The 17,750-nt window shown below is 44.1% G+C and overlaps 1 protein-coding gene across 1 annotated transcript in view; it reads left to right on the forward strand.

Annotated features, from left to right (window-relative positions):
* The window catches only part of LOC126183935 (serine protease filzig), a 160,293-nt gene that overhangs the window by 117,547 nt on the left and 24,996 nt on the right, over window positions 1-17,750 (forward strand). The window contains exons 4-5 of the mRNA XM_049926282.1: window positions 52-2,099; window positions 11,924-12,216. Of these exons, the coding sequence (XP_049782239.1) occupies window positions 52-2,099; window positions 11,924-12,216 (2,341 nt within the window). The remainder of the gene's footprint in view (window positions 1-51; window positions 2,100-11,923; window positions 12,217-17,750) is intronic.

The raw sequence follows: 17,750 nt of genomic DNA on the forward strand, positions 1-17,750 counted from the left end.
CCCGGCCTCTTCGACGGCCTTCTGCTGACGCCGGCCCACATGCCGCAGCCGCCACCGCCGCCCGACACCGTCCTCGTCCACCAGAACGGCTCCCACGTCCACGATTCGGGCGACCTGCAGGACCTGTTCGAGCCCGCCACGCACTACAACGTGTCCGGCCCTCACGAGCCCGAGACCGACATTCTGTTCGACGCTAGTCGGCCCGAGCCCGAGCTCAGCACGTTCAGCTACGTCGGCAGTAACGCGGTAGTGGCAGACGTGTCCCAGACCCAAGACGGTAGCCCCTTACTCCACACTACAGAGAAGTCCTCGACGACTGCTGGAACTTCCTATTCGACTGCCGGCACCAGTAAATCCACTTCGTTCTCCTCCACATATTACAGCTCGCCTGGTTTAGAACACACACCTGAAAATAAACTCACCACCCAGCCACTGCCACCTGGCGGCTATATCACTCTTTTCTCCACAACAACGAGTCCTATTGCAGATTCCACTAGGCCAGGAAATGTTCCTCCCTCGCAACCAGATAACGACGACACTAGACTGACGTATTCGTCCCCAAAATTCACGACCGCGCCAGACTCTTACTCTTCGACGCGCAAAGCGACGATTAAACCTGTGTTTACGACAGCAGTACATTACACTTTCAGACAGGAGACGACTACGAGGAAACTGACTCCAGACGACGATGGAATGGTGCAAATAGCTACCATCAGTGCTGACGACAAATTCACTAAACCACCAATGAGTACGAGTATTACCAGTAATAATGCCGACTCCATAAACCAAATAATAACTATGCTCAACGAGACAGGTCTCGACATCCTGGACCCTCAACCCGAACCTTTACCTGAAGTGACACTAACATCTACAGCCTCTAGCGGGCAGCAGAGTGGGCTCTCCACATGGGTGTCTGTCGATGAGAAACCGCAGTGGACCTCCCACAATACTCTTAGTCCGACATCTCTGGGAACCGAAAGCTCCTCGAAGAAACCTCTATTTTCTTCTACCACTTATTATACTACAAAGACGACATCTAGACCTTCAATATATACAACATCTGCACTGAACTTTCCAGAAAAGGACTCTGTGAGTCCTGTCGTCTTCCCAACCTTGCAAGAGGTGCCCCTGACATCTGTTCCCACTCACTCTAAGCCACCTGCTCCAACGGTAATAGTGCTGAGCCCGCCTAACTCAGCTTATACCACTCAAAACTTTCCGACAGTACATATTTCCACTAGGAGGCCGCCACCGTACACCTTCTACACACCAGCAGCTGACGAAGTTACTAGTGAATCGGTAACGAAGAAACCCTCCTTCTCACAGAGACCTTCTACTTTAACCGCGACGAAACTGGCAAGCACGACTGTCAAAGTCCCTCCAGTTACTTCCCGACCACCGACTACTGTGACAGTCCGACCAATCTCCAGTCACGTCCCACCTATTACTAAACGCCCTCCTACAGTTACTGCTGTGACTGGAGCCTTAGGTACTACTACCGTGACTAAAAGACCTACGACGTACTCGACATCGACGGAGTACGATCAGGTAACGTCAATCGCTGACCTCGTGAACTTTCCACCAGTGCGGAACCCGCAGCTGAACATGAGTGTATCGCAGCAGGAGACTCTGCAAGTTGTGCTGGCGACAGAACCGAGCTCCGAGCCGAGTCACGAGGTTCCACTGGTGCCGGACGACAACGACATTACCACGCCGGAATTCGTGGAGGACGAGAAGTTCGACGATAAGATGCAGGCGTTCGTGAACAAGATAGTACAGTCGCTGCAGGGCAACTTCCAGGATCTGGAGGAGGTGATCTACAAGCCGCGCAACGTGACGACGGTGGCGCCGCCAGTGGTGCAGTCGACGACTCGTCGGCCTACTCGTCGGCCGACGCAGCCCGGCAGCACGACTCGTCGGCCGACGCGCCGCCCCAGCACGGGCTCGACGACTCGCCGCCCCGCCACCGCAGCCGCCGTGGCAGCCTCCACCACGAGGAGGCCCTCCGCCACCCCCACCAGGCGGCCGTCTACACCCAACAGGCGGCCAACCACCGCCAGTACCACCAGAAGGCCGTCGTCCTCGCAGAGTACCACAAGGTACAGTAAACAAAAATTACTTCAGTATCAGTCCCACTAGTTTATTTCTCCAATAGTCATTTTACAGTGATGTAGAACGCCGTCAACGAAACTATGTTGTAAGGCAAATGTGCAAACATGTGTCTTTGATGAGGAGAGCTCACGACCGTGGTCTTGTTGAAGGAACTATCCCAGCATTTGACTGAAATGATTTAGGATTGGATTGGATTGTTTGGGGGGAAGAGACCAAACTGCGAGGTCATCGGTCTCATAGGATTAGGGAACCGTAGGTCTCTAGAAGAGCGTAGCGTTCAAAAGGATTGGAAAAGGGCACAGGTCATCCCCATTTTCAAGAAGGGACGTCGAACAGATGTGCAGAACTATAGACCTAAATCTCTAACGTCGATCAGTTGTAGAATTTTGGAACACGTATTGTGTTCGAGTATAATGACTTTTCTGGAGACTAGAAATCTACTCTGTAGGAATCAGCATGGGTTTCGAAAAAGACGGTCATGTGAAACCCAGCTCGCGCTATTCGTCCACGAGACTCAGAGGGCCATAGACACGGGTTCCCAGGTAGATGCGGTGTTTCTTGACTTCCGCAAGGCGTTCGATACAGTTCCCCACAGTCGTTTAATGAACAAAGTAAGAGCATATGGACTATCAGACCAATTGTGTGATTGGATTGAGGAGTTCCTAGATAACAGGACGCAGCATGTCATTCTCAATGGAGAGAAGTCTTCCGAAGTGAGAGTGATTTCAGGTGTGCCGCAGGGGAGTGTCATCGGACCGTTGCTATTCACAATATACATAAATGACCTGGTGGATGACATCGGAAGTTCACTGAGGCTTTTTGCAGATGATGCTGTGGTGTATCGAGAGGTTGTAACAATGGAAAATTGTACTGAAATGCAGGAGGATTTGCAGCGAATTGACGCATGGTGCAGAGTGGCAATTGAATCTCAATGTAGACAAGTGTAATGTGCTGAGAATACACAGAAAGATAGGTCCTTTATCATTTAGCTACAAAATAGCAGGTCAGCAACTGGAAGCAGTTAATACCATAAATTATCTGGGAGTACGCATTAGGAGTGATTTAAAATGGAATGATCATATAATGTTGATCGTCGGTAAAGCAGATGCCAGACTGAGATTCATTGGAAGAATCCTAAGGAAATGCAATCCGAAAACAAAGGAAGTAGGTTACAGTACGCTTGTTTGCCCACTGCTTGAATACTGCTCAGCAGTGTGGGATCCGTACCAGATAGGGTTGATAGAAGATATAGAGAAGATCCAATGGAGAGCAGCGCGCTTCGTTACAGGATCATTTAGTAATCGCGAAAGCATTACGGAGATGATAGATAAACTCCAGTGGAAGACTCTGCAGGAGAGACGCTCAGTAGCTCGGTACGGGCTTTTGTCAAAGTTTCGAGAACATACCTTCACCGAAGAGTCAAGCAGTATATTGCTCCCTCCTACGTATATCTCGCGAAGAGACCATGAGGATAAAATCAGAGAGATCAGAGCCCACACAGAGGCATACCGACAATCTTTCTTTCCACGAACAATACGAGTCTGGAATAGAAGGGAGAACCGATAGAGGTACTCAAGGTACCCTCCGCCACACACCGTCAGGTGGCTTGCGGAGTATGGATGTAGATGTAGATGTAGATGTAGATGTAGATGTAGAAGGACGGGGAAGGAAGTCGGCCGTGCCCTTTCAAAGGAACCATCCCGGCATTTGCCTGGAGTGATTTAGGGAAATCACGGAAAACCTAAATCAGGATGGCCGGACGCGGGATTGAACCGTCGTCCTCCCGAATGCGAGTTAAGTGTGCTAACCACTGCGCCACCTCGCTCGGTGAAATGATTTAGGAAAGTAATGTAATCCTCGCATACCATTCGGTACCTGTGCAATCGACTGTGATTATGTGTGCTTCATTAGCGCAAAAGGCATCATTTTCAAAGGAAACATATCGAAAGCTTACCACTATTCGTTATTATGACACATGGATATATTGTCCTAATAGCGAATGGGTGCAAACATGCGTAATTATAAAGATTAATTTTGATCAGTTAGACCAAACTGTCCTTTAATAACAGAGCTGCAGTTATTGAAAATTTAATAATAGAAGGAAATAGTATGGTCGCCAGCCCTGAAGTGGACAATTATTCTTAAAACTGAATGAGTTAGATTGAATTTGAACTCCCACAATAATGAATGACACGTGCATGGGGGACAACGGTCATTGCTTACACGGGAGCTCAATTTAATACGCAGGCGATCCAAAAATTTATTTGGTCGGTCACTCTGATATTCAGCATTTTATGATCAAGTAAAATCAAAGCTAAATGAATTATTGTCTCGAGCGACGCGGAGAGACGTAACCTCACGGTAATGTTTAATATTATTGATTTTAACTAACCACTCTTTCCAATAGTTTAAACTCAGTGCCAAAAATATGACAATTACGTATAATGACACCATAAATCGCAGAAATCTACTAATGCAACGCCAAACTACGATAACCAAGAGATCGATACATGAAATTACGAAACACACAAAATGAATAATATACACACATCTAAAAAAGTTTTGCATCACCCCGGTTCCCAGAACTCCTGAAGATAGACGTTGGCTGTAGATTTGTATTACAGACACAGTCACTTTGACTGTTCAGAGATGTCACTAAACCCGCCCAAAGATGTAAACAACCATGAATGTACAGCACCTATTAGACCTAGGGTGTCCGACAGCCGATCAGTTCGTCATTCTACCAGCAAGGAAGTACACGGCTCGAGTTGTCTGTAGTTCAACTATACCTAGACGGTCCATACCGCGGTTCGATCGCGTCCGCATTGTTACTTTGTGTCAAGAAAGGGAAATGTCCAGGCGTCTCGGAGTGAACCAAAGATATGTTGTCCGGACATGGAGAAGATACAGAGAGACAGGAACTGTCGATGACACGCCTCGCTCACGCCGCCCAAGGGCTACTACTACAGTGGATGACCGCTACCTACGGATTATGGTTCGGAGGATCCCTGACAGCAACGCCACCATGTTGAGTAATGCTTTTCGTGCAACCACCGGGCGTCGTGTTACGACTCAAACTGTGCGCAGTAGGGTGCATGATGCGCAACTTCACTCTCGACGTCCATGGCGAGGTCCATCTTTGCAACTACGACACCACGCAGCGTGGTACAGATGGTCCCAGCAACATGCCGAATGGACCGCTCAGGATTGGCATCACGTTCTCTTTCAAGATGAGTGTCGCATACACCTTCAACCAGACAATCGTTGGAGACGTGTTTGGATGCACCCTGATCTGGTTGAACGCCTTAGGCACACTGTCCAGCGAGTGCAGCAAGGTGGAGGTTCCCTGCTGTTTTGGGCTGGCATTATGTGGGGCCGACGTACGCCGCTGGTGGTGATAGAAGGAGCCATTATGGCTGTACGATACGTGAATGTCATCCTCCCACCGATAGTGCAACCATATCGGCAGCATATTGGCGAGGCATTCGTTTTCATGGACGACAATTCGCGCCCCCATCGTGCACATCTTGTGAATAACTTCCTTCAGGATAACGACATCGCTCGATTAGAGTGGGCAGCATGTTCTCCAGACGTGAACCCTATCGAATATGCCTGGGATAGATTGAAAAGGGCTGTTTACGGACGTCGTGACCCACCAACCACTCTGAGGCCTAATCGCCAAACGGAGAGGGACAATATGGACCAAACAGTGCCTTGATGAACTTGTGGATAGTATGCCACGACGAATACAGGCATGCAGCAATGCAAGAGGACGTGCTACTGGGTATTAGAGGTACGGGTGTGTTCGGAAATCTGGACCACCACGTTTGAAATTCTCGCTGTATGCTGGTATATTGAAATGTGTGGCTTTCATGAGCAATAAGAAGGGCAGAAATGATGCTTATGTTGATCTCTGTTGCAATTTTCTGTACAGGTTCCGGAACACTCGGAATTGAGGTGATGCAAAACTTTTTTTGATGAGTTTATTTGAAGAAGTTTATAAAATCCACTATCTTCTGCCAGATTCCAGAATTTCAGCAGAGTATGAACATAACTTTCAAATAGTTAATTAATATTGCTGAAGTCCAAAATTTACGTAATGGCTTTGATTAACTAAAAGGAATTTCTCTTTCAATTCAAGAGAGAAGTTTAGCTTTACTTTGTGGCGAATTCATCATTTTTATATTGAAATATTTCTCTCATTCATAATACGATTCTCGGCTGTTACAATGATAAGACATCGACCCTGCTTACAGCAGGAATTTCTCTTTCAATTCAAGAGAGAAGTTTAGCTTTACTTTGTGGCGAATTCATCATTTTTATATTGAAATATTTCTCTCATTCATAATACGATTCTCGGCTGTTACAATGATAAGACATCGACCCTGCTTACAGCAGTAAATACTATAAGGCTATGACTAAGTCACACACATTAAAGATATCATCTAAAGAAAACTTTACAAAACTGGCAAGTCTTTTACATTGCTGGTTGCCTCAAATGGTACAGTCTTACTTCACTTGAAGCTCTTGGCGCAACGTAATAGTTCGTCGGCCGCAGTTACATTGACCATGGCTCATCTTCCAGTTGTGAGTAGTTTTTAAATATCCTTTAGCCACACAGTAGTTTTCCTGTATAATTCTCGTAAGCCTCTTCATTAATGTACACTGTACTGTGGTCTGCATAACTACTTCCACTTGACATCCACCAGGCCTTGCTGCACACTTGCCTCCACGCTGTAGTCACATACACTCACTTGCTCGCGCTTTTTCCTCGCAGATCTTTCACTGCTTACTTCCGACCTCTCGCTCTTTCGTTCGTCGCAGATTGTACGTATAGTCTGCATAGGATACGGTGTCCGATGCGCAGTGACCAATTTTCGTCCAAAGCGCTGGGCGAGTTCATTCGTTTGTTCGGAAGGGGAGGCCGACAGTGTCTGAAACCTTTCGGCCGTTTGGCGATGACAGAATCGGGGCGCACACCCTGTAATCTTTCTCAAACGATTTTACAGAAACTATTCGACAAAAATTTTCATATTTGCTTCATTTGTAGTTTAATGTGTCAGATTCATTATGATGTGCCCACCATTTCGTTAATGTTCATAGTTATTGTGATATTTACGTGGCAGTAAGACACTGTCCGATATTCGAAAAAGTTTGCACTGAAAAGGAGGGCTCGCTATTATTTTGAGTTTGGTGCTCATTACACTATATGTTGCTGCATATGAAATTTAGGTAACATATTGAATATTTATTTGCACTTGGGTGAAGGTCTCTATCTCTCTTGAGAAAACTGATCTGACGTAGCGCACTCATTTGCGATCGCACTGCGCCGTCGATAAAGCCCGAGTGGAATATCCACACCATTCTTTATATTTCATAAATGGTTTGAGATATCGAAATGAGATTTTGGTAAATGATAGCATACAAAGAGGAGAGTATTTTGCTATATGGTTATTATCCAAAACTTCATTATCTACCGTGTTATTCCACTAATTACGGACTTTCCCAATGAAAGAACGTAATTTTTAAGGGCCATCGATAGCCAGTGAAATGAGAAATACTATGGGTTTTGAAACAACGTAAGTGAAGTCGTTACACTTTTATTTTGTACCAAGGATATGCTTTTTCATGATATACTGACTTTACTTTTCCCCAGTTCCTCGCTTAATAAACCGCTTTCTCAGAATTCTTTTCAGCTGCGTCTGCATGACATATTAGTGAGGTGAGACTGTGTAAACTCCGCTGTGTTTTGGCAAAAGAAGCAAATTTTAACGTGGCAACCAGAGAAATGTGTAGGTTTTACTCAAAATTCGCCACTCATGATGCTTCTCTGAAAGTTAATGGTTAACAAGCCAGGCGAAAATAAATCACTGCGTTTTTGGCAAAATTCTTTTTAGAGACTAACCAAAGCATAAGTGAGAGTAGATCGTTTTGAATGACTACCATGCAAGTATAGGTGTGGAGGGCCCCACTTAACATTTACAGAGAATGTTTGTGTAGGCTTCAGTTTAGAAAGGCACTTCTCCTCCAGTGCTCGGTATTTCCCCTACAGCGCCTGCCAGTAACCCCCATCATTACTGTTCTTCCCACGCCTGCCCTGCCATCTGCGCATCTAGCGGAAACTGGCATTCTGTGCGCATTATACCATCCAGATCATATCTTTGATTCTATGCAATACAATATCCATGTCACTGCCAGTGTGTTTACTTTCCCAAATGTATGAAATCGTTTGCATCTGCTTACTTCAAATTAATACCACTATATTACAATTGATCATCATCGACAAAGAAACAAAGAAAATACTTATATTCTTGATGAAACAACATCGACAAATACGAAAGAGCACTGCAGCATAGTGTGATATACTGTGTTATAGTCTTACAGTAATCTTGGCAACATGTGGGAATTCCTTCGATCTTTTACTTTATATAAGAATAAAAAGTAACAGTCCGTTGACTGTGACTGGTTTCGATTACCATAACCATCATCTGACCACAATTAATTTAACCACACCACATGAGGAGCCGGTGCACGAATCCACTATGTGCTACCAAAAGGTAGCCATCACCAACACTCTACATCTAGAGTCAGCTTATCTCCATGTCCAAAGGTGCGTAGCAACTTCGAAACTCAGATGCGATAATACCATTCCAAGTTTCGCTTCCCAAAGGAAGAAGATCAGGATTCAATATCCCATAGACGATGTGCTCGTAAAGACGGAGCAAAATCTCGGGTAGGACAATAAAGGCGAAGGAAGTTAGCTGTGTGTCCTACAGAAACCATACCTGCATTCAATTTATACGATGTGGGAGAAAAAACGCGAAACCTAAATCTGAAGAGCCGGAGGGAAATTTGAACTCAATTGCTACAGAGTACGAGTCTCATACATTAACCACTGCTCTTCCTAGCCTCGTAATTTCTCCTTCGCCAACAGTAATCCATTAATCTCCGAGGCACTATTTAATTTTATTCACCTATGTGCCCCCTCATTCTAATGAAACATTATAGTAACATCAAACCAGTACAGGTAAATGGCAAAACGACTTTTCAACACGACCACGCTCGATTGGTTTCCCTACATTTGTCTAAAAGCTAGAGCTCCACATCGAATAATGTTGACGTCGACAGGACATTCAACGCTAACCTTCCTTCCCTCAGTATTTTGTGTATATGTTCTTGCAATTGTCTTTTGACATACATTTCTTTGATTTCAAGTATTATTCTCTCTGTCTCATCTAGTAACCCATGAGAGAACCGTATCATTTTGCTGTAGTTAGAACATTTCAAAGTCCATTAGTATTTAACTGGTTATTCCGTTTCCAGCGAAAACCTTTACACTTATTTTAAGTGTTGATATTTTAAGCCATAGGCGATAATTTAAAACGAAACTCATATTTAGCTGTATACCTAGGTAACCCACATTTCTTGCGGACTAATTTTATTTGTATGCAGTACTCAACTTGTAAAAAAATATTGATCATCTTCCGCTAATTTTTCTCTTTATTTTAGTTCCGCGTAGTTTACATAAAGTCCATTATCTTCTTGTTGGCGTTATTATATCGTATTCTGCGTCACTAAACTTCATTTAAACAAATATTTAAACTAAAAAGGATTAGGTTGCAACTGTGAGTCACGGATATAGATGATATTCCACACATTCGTTCTTCACTAAAAGAAATCGTCACCTATTTCGACCTTTAACTTCACATTCCACAGTTACTTTCTCTGTAAAACCGACACAGAAGTTTATTGTTTGTTGAATATTAACGGCTACAACTAGTTGCGAAATGGTCAGGTTGTCAAATAGTAAAGGCGTCAGTGCCATAATTTACGGACTCGGATTGAAGTCCCCCTCCAGATATTGAGGGCTTATTAAAACATACTTTCCAAAACATAATCGGCATTTCATTATCCATTAGATGGGGAAGCAGTGCCAGTGCAAATCGTGTCATTTATTTGCAACATTTGGTCTACCAAAGCATTGTGTTTCTGCTGTTTCTACGAGAAGTTACATAGCAACGCTCGTGAAGTGCAGAATGTGTAAGCTGAAATTACGTTAATGTCATAGTGTAATGGTGTTTGGATTGTTTTTGATATGAAAGTATAAGTTTATAGTAACATACTAATATGCAATGAAATAAATATTAACCGCGAAAGGAAACGAAAATTAGAATTTGACTAGAATTCGCGATTTCTTCCACATCAAACGAATAAAATGTTATTGAACATTGCAACGATTATTTTCCAAAAAAGTTATTTTACATAGACTGCCTTTTTTCTGAACATCTGAAGACGGAATTTAAACCGTGTCTATGCTCCCGAAGCATGACACCTTCACGCGCCCCTGCCCAAATGGTTTGTAGACATTCGGACTTGTGCGACACAAAAAATTTCTATTTCGATTTCCTCAAAAACTACAAAGTGTCAAACTAAAAGAAGAAATAGATTTAAATTCATTTCACTGAAGAATATCTGTGCGAAATTTCATATCATTCTGTGTTTCACACCTGCCGGCCTCCTCCCATAAGAGACCACATGACAGCATACACATGCAAGTTATAACCAATCTGTTTCCCACCATGATGCACTGACCCAACAGTAAATACGTATCGAGCAGAAGAAGATAATGTTTTACAGATTAATGAAGGTACAATTTAGCGGAGATTTCCAACGAATCTAAAGAGGAGCAGAAAACATGGCCGCGGCAATTTCGCTCGACCATTCTCGTGGGGGTGCATGATGTCTGATGATATCAATGACGACTTTCATTCCTCCGGTAAGCAAACTTGTTACGGAATAGATGATAGCTGTTTCTTCAACGTCCAAATCTTAGAACAACTGTACTTTACGCTAGTTATATTTGGATATGAATTAAGAAAACTCATATTCATTTATGCCGTTTGTATGTTCAATGGCCATCGAGTAAAATACCATTAAACTCGAGAGTAACAGCTGAGAGCAAATAAAAATATTGACATGACGCTTGCCAACTCGTAAGCTATGTCTTTAATACCGAAGGATTCTGTAATTCACGCCAAGAACTTGTAGTATTAAAAATGATGATTATCTCCAAAAAAAATTAATAACTTTTAACTAAGGTGAAGACAGCATTCCAGAGATATCTCTAAAAAGGTAACAGCTGATATTTAGTATTTTTCGTAAATGACATGTTAAAACTTTCCAAATGAAAACCAATCAAACTGCTGAATGTTGTTTCCCATTAATAGCGTAAGTACTACTTAAAGAAACATATTACAGAGTTTTTTGATGGAACAGATTTGATGTAAATGGCTCTTGCATATACTCCATATTCTACTTTTCTAGAGAATTTATGTCTAATGTCGTTTCAGACAGTTAAAGAATTCTAACGTTTGCATCCAGAGTTAATCAAGAAAATTATCTTAAATCATCAATGCAGCAATGTTTATGCAAGAACAGTGGAAACGTGTCGGTGATGGTGGCGGTGTTGGTGGTGGTGGTGGTGGTGGTTGCGGATCTGCACCTTTCGCCAAGATCAGAATCTTCAGAGACAGAGCAGTTCGCTCGATTTTCTCCAAGAAATGGACACTTGGCTAACCATTACACAATTAAAACTAATGGAATTGCTTTCAGAATCTATGGAAACTCAAAAGTGGATTCCACATATGAGAAACGGATCACGAACTCGCCAATGTTGGTGGAACGCATAACCGCAGAGCGGCCTTGGTTCCAGGAAACACTTCACGAACCACACTGTTCACTGTTGCATACGCATTGCTGTTGTGTTGTGGGTGAGCTGCTATGATACAAGGAGTGACTTGCAACACGACAGGCGGCCGCCGGCGGGTTCGACGACCAGACCGTCGACGACGCGGAGGCCGACTAAGCGGCCCAGCTCGACGCGACCTCGGCCCACCACGACCACCACCGTCTCGACCACACCCACCACCACCACCACCACCACCACCACCACTACCACGACTACCACGACTACCGCGAGGACGACTGCTGCACAGGCCGCCGTCGAGGCGGAGACGACGGCCCTCGTCACAGAAAAGCCCGATCTCTCAACAGAGACAGAGGCGACGGCAACCACCACGCCAAAGCCAATCGATTACAGGAATGGTAAGAGACACTGATGCATCTCTGACACCTATATTCAACATACTTTAAACTTACTTCCAGTTATTTATGCAGCTCCTGCAGGGATTGTTAGCGAAAGCATCATAGCTCACAGCGTACCCATGGAAGGCACAATTACCCGACCGACAGATTAAACATTTTCAGTTCATTGGTGTACACGACAAATTCAGTTATACAGGGTGGTCCATTGATAGCGACCGGGCCAAATATCTCACGAAGTAAGCATCAAACGAAAAAACTACAAAGAACGAAACTCGTCTAGCGTGAAGGGGGAAACCAGATGGCGCTATGGTTGGCCCGCTGGATGGCGCTGCCATAGGTTGGGTTAGGTTGTTTGGGGAAGGAGACCAGACAGCAAGGTAATCGGTTTCATCGGATTAGGGAAGGACGGGGAAGGAAGTCGGCCGTGGCCTTTCAAAGGAACCATCCCGGCATTTGCCTGGATCGATTTAGGGAAGTCACGGAAAACCTAAATCAGGATGGCCGGACGTGGGATTGAACCGTCGTCCTCCCGCATGCGAGTCCAGTGTGCTAGCCACTGCGCCACCTCGCTCGGTCTGCCATAGGTCAAATGGATATCAACTGCGTTTTTTAAAATAGGAACCCCAATTTTTTTAATTACATATTCGTGTAGTACGTAAAGAAATATGAATGTTTTATTCGGACCACTTCTTTCGCTTTGTGATGAATGGCGCTGTAATAGTCACAAACGTATAAGTACGTGGTATCACGTAACATTCCGCCAGTGCGGACGGTATTTGCTTCGTGATACATTACCCGTGGTAAAATGGACCTTTTACCAATTGCGGAAAAGGTCGATATCGTGTTGATGTATGGCTATTGTGACCAAAATGCCCAACGGGCGTGTGCTATGGATGCTGCTCGGTATCCTGGACGACACCATCCAAGTGTCCGGACCGTTTGCCGGATAGTTACGTTATTTAAGGAAAGAGGAATTGTTCAGCCACAGGTGAGACGTCAACCACGACCTGCAACAAATGACGATGTCCAAGTAGGTGGGGTTCCTATTTAAAAAAAAAAAAAACGCAGTTGATATCCGTTTGATCTATGGCAGTACCATCTAGCGGGCCAACCATAGCGCCATCTGGTTACCCCTTCAAGCTAGACAGGTTTCGTTCTTAGTAGTTTTTTCGTTTGACGCTTATTTCGTGAGATATTTGGCCCGGTCACGATCAGTGGACCACCCTGTGTACTGGGGCTACTATACTGGATGTTTCTCACTATTTGCAACAGTTTGATGGAGCGTACCAGGGGAGGGGGGGGGGAGGGGGGGCAGACGGGACGAATCCTAGGATCAAAACAGTAGAAAATTTTTCAAATGAACGTACGTTGTAGTGAAGTGCTGGTACTGCGAAGAAAAAAGTTGCACCACGTCTCCTATCACAAACTACTGCAGTGATATATGTGTTGAGAAGACGGGTTACACCAACTAATTTTCAGTAAAAAACAAGCACTCGATACAAAAATCGCCCCTGTCTCATTTACGCCAGTATTATGTAGAGTGCAGAGAAAGCATTCCGTAAGGCGAGCAGTGAACGATGCAACAGGGCAAGCATTTGGTCAAGTGTAAGACATACACGGTCAGCTATTAAAGTGGAGAACAAGGCGACATGGAGTTCATATATGACCACGCATACTTCTTCGGCCTGGCATCTCACTGACTGGAATAGAATTGTCTTCAGTGATGAGTCCTGCTTCGGATTGGGCCCCGATGACAAGCAAAGACGTGTCTGGAGCCGCCACGGACTTCGGTGGAATACCAACCTGTCTGCCACCCGCCATACTGCCCGACAACCAGGAGTTATGGTCTGGGATGCCATTTCATTTCATAGCAGGATATCTTTGGTTGTCATCCGCGGCACCCTTACAACAGAGCGGAACGTCGACGATATTCTACGCGCCGGTTTGTTGCCCTTCATGGCAAGAAATCCTGGTCTTACAATTCAGCAAGATAATGCCCGGCCGCACACGCCGAGAGTTTCTACTGCTTGTCTCCGTGTTTTCCAAGCCACACCTTGGCCGGCAAGGTCTCAGGATCTCTTCCCAGCTGAGAACGTTTGGAGTATTATGGGCAAGGCCCTCCATCCAGTTCGGGATTTTGACGATCTAACGCATTAATTTGACAGAATATGTCAGGATATCCCTCAAGAGGACATCCAACAATTCAATAAGTCAGTCAGAATTTGGCACGATATTCCACATGACGTCCAACATTTCAGTCAATCAATCAATCACTCAATCAAGTGCTTACATTAGGACCAGACGTGAACCAACGCGTTATTGACTTGCTCAATTTGTGAAGATCTTTCTCTTGGATAAACCATCCAATTTTTTCTAAATTTTAAATACTTGTTTGTCTGTACATGTACATTACGAGGGGCGTTTGAAAAGTCCGTGCAAAAATGAAAACTACTTAAGTGTTGGGGGTAAGCCTTTTTTATTTTTCGACATAGTCTCCTTTTAGACTCGTACACTTCGATCAACGCTATTCTAATTTGTTGATCCCTTCCGAATAATAGGAATTGTCCAAGTCTGCAGAATAGCTATTAGTTGCTGCAATCACCTCCTCGTTTGAATAAAATCTTCGTCCCGCCAGCCATTTCTTCAAATTGGGGAACAAATAGTAGTCTGAGGAAGCCAAGTCTGAAGAAGAGGGAGGATGTGAAACGAGTTGGAATCCTATTTCCATTAATTTTGCGACCACAACTGCTGAGGTGTGTGCTGGTGCATTGTGATGGAAAAGGACTTTTTTGTGGTACAATCGCCGGCGTTTTTCTTGCAGCTCGGTTTTCAAACGGTCCAGTAACAATGGATAATATGCACCTGTAATAGTTTTACCCTTTTCCGGGTAGTCGATGAGGATTATCCCTTGCGAATCCCAAAAGACAGTCGCCATAACCTTTCCGGCCGAAGGACTGGTCTTCGCCTTTTTTGGTGCAGATTCTCCCTTGGTAACACATTGTTTAGATTGTTGTTTGGTCTCAGGAGTATCTTAATGTATCCATGTTTCATCCACAGTGACGAAACGACGCTTAAAGTCCTGCGGATTCTTCCTGAACAGTTGCAAACTATGCTTGCAACACTCTACACGATTCCGTTTTTCGTCAAGCGTGAGCAGTCGCGGAACCCATCTTGCGGAAAGCTTTCTCATGTCCAAATGTTTATGCAAAATATTATGTACCCGTTCATTCGAGATGACCACAGCACTAGCAATCTCACGCACTTTAACTCTTCTGTCATCCATCACCATATCATGGATTTTATCAATGATTTCTGGAGTCGTAACCTCCACAGGGAGTCCAGAACGGTCAGCATCACTTGTGCTCATATGGCCACTTCGAAAATTTTGAAACCACTTATGAACTGTTCTAATCGACGGTGAAGAGTCACCGTAATATTTATCAAGCTTGTCTTTAGTCTCCTGAGGCGTTTTGCCTTTCATAAAGTAATGTTTAATCACCACACAAAATTCTTCTTCGTCCATTTTTTGACAATCACTCGACTTCCTTGATTCACACGAATGCCAAACACAAATAAATAGACCAATATGGTTGAAACTTGGTGTGCGCTCTTTCCAAAGATGCTACTAACTAAACATGACCTCGATACGCGCCGGTGGTGCCATCTCTCGGATTTTGCACGGACTTTTCAAACGCCCCTCTTATATCTACCGATTTCCATCCCATTGGGATAATTTCTGTTTTTTTTTTTATCTTAGGGTGTATTTCAATGAAGAAAGGTACTGCAAGACCTTGGCTAAAAAAAGAAAAATGATGTATTTCGTACTTTAGACGATCATCATTATCTGTCACATAATAGAGATATAGAGAATATGGAATCCTTATAACTATAGAAAAATCGGTCCTGCTCGACTTCCACGGGCAACAGCTGTGGAATCTAGGCAGTTAGTATTTTCTACATTCGACTGGCACCCGTCCTTCGTCACCTAGTGGTCATTGGGAGGGGGGGGGGGGGAGGGGGGGGAGGGGGGTGGCATTGTCCGATCAAGGGATTTTTCTGGTTGGGTGAGACATTCCATCTTTACCAACACCTTAGGAGTTACACGAAGGAGAAACAGAGGGTATGGTTTCAAAAGCCACCATAACGGCTTGTAGAACAATGTTATAACATTATTGCCTTCTTACACCGCCTTCCAGTAACAATTTAAGTGAACAGCGGCAGGTTTTGTCCAATTTTAATACTCTTCTAGCTTGTTAACTATATTTTAAAATACTTTTCTGGTGTTTGCGACATCGCTGTTACGTAGATAATGGGTGGAAAGACATCCGAAGGCGCACTAACAGCTGAAATTACTATCGCATTCCGTTTCAGCCACCCTTTGATCTTTTTCGCAACTGCTTTAGAATAATCTTGAAATGTTTTATCTTCCCTTTTTTTATTTCTGTGGCTAGACTCCCTTCTTGACTTCACACCATCTGAAATTAATTTGGAGAGAAGCAATGTACGCCATCTGTTTGTAAATAGTCTAAATTTTGATCTACAAGAATGAGATTTTCACTCTGTGCAGCGGTGTGTGCGCTGATATGAACTTCCTGGCAGATTAAAACTGTGTGGCGGACGGAGACTCGAACTCGGGACCTTTGCATTTCGCGAGCAAGTGCTCTACCATCTGAGCTACCCAAGCACGACTCACGCCCCCTTCTCACAGCTTTACTTCCGCCAGTACCTCGTCTCCTACCTTCCAAACTTTGCAGAAGGTCTCCTTGGAAGGTAGGAGACGAGGTACTGGCGGAAGTAAAACTGCGAGGAGGGGGCGTGAGTCTTACTTGGGTAGCTCAGATGGTAAGGCACTTGCCCGCGGAAAGCAAAGGTCCCGAGTTCGAGTCTCGGTCCGCCACACAGTTTTAATCTGCCGCTGTGGCTAAGCCATGTCTCCGCGATATCCTTTTTTGTTCTACAAGTTTTCGTGTTTTTATTGTTATGTTACGATTGTCAGGCGGAGAAGGGGAATAGGTGCAGAAATCAACTATATGGACGCGAAAAACCTCCTACAACATTACTCTCACGCTAACGCAATTGAGATCCTGATGTAAGGGTCTTTTGTGTCTATCTATGCATAACAATATATGTGTACATCACCTTTAGTTCTTATATATGCCAGAAAAATGTTTGTGTGAGGATTAGTTGGTTACAGAAAAAGAGTTTTATTTACGAGAACACTAATGTTCTGAAACGCCTTTTTCATTCGTCAAATAACAGCTCAGAAAACCATATCTGTCGTAAGGGACCACTGTGAAAATGACGAATGAAAGGATGCTGATACTCTGTTTCAGATTCTCAATCAAACAATATTTCTTTAGCGAAAGACGGCAAAATATAGATAGTAATTAATGGAGCCCGTTGTAAGGTTTTCAGTTGGGATCTGCTCGATGCTTTGAGTGAACTGATAGATGCAGCGACAATATACACATAAAGGAATTATTAGTGAATATTTACGAAATGCACTATATGGTCAAAAGTATGTGAACACCCTC

Source organism: Schistocerca cancellata, chromosome 4, assembly GCF_023864275.1.
Source record: "Schistocerca cancellata isolate TAMUIC-IGC-003103 chromosome 4, iqSchCanc2.1, whole genome shotgun sequence".
NCBI lineage: Eukaryota > Metazoa > Arthropoda > Insecta > Orthoptera > Acrididae > Schistocerca > Schistocerca cancellata.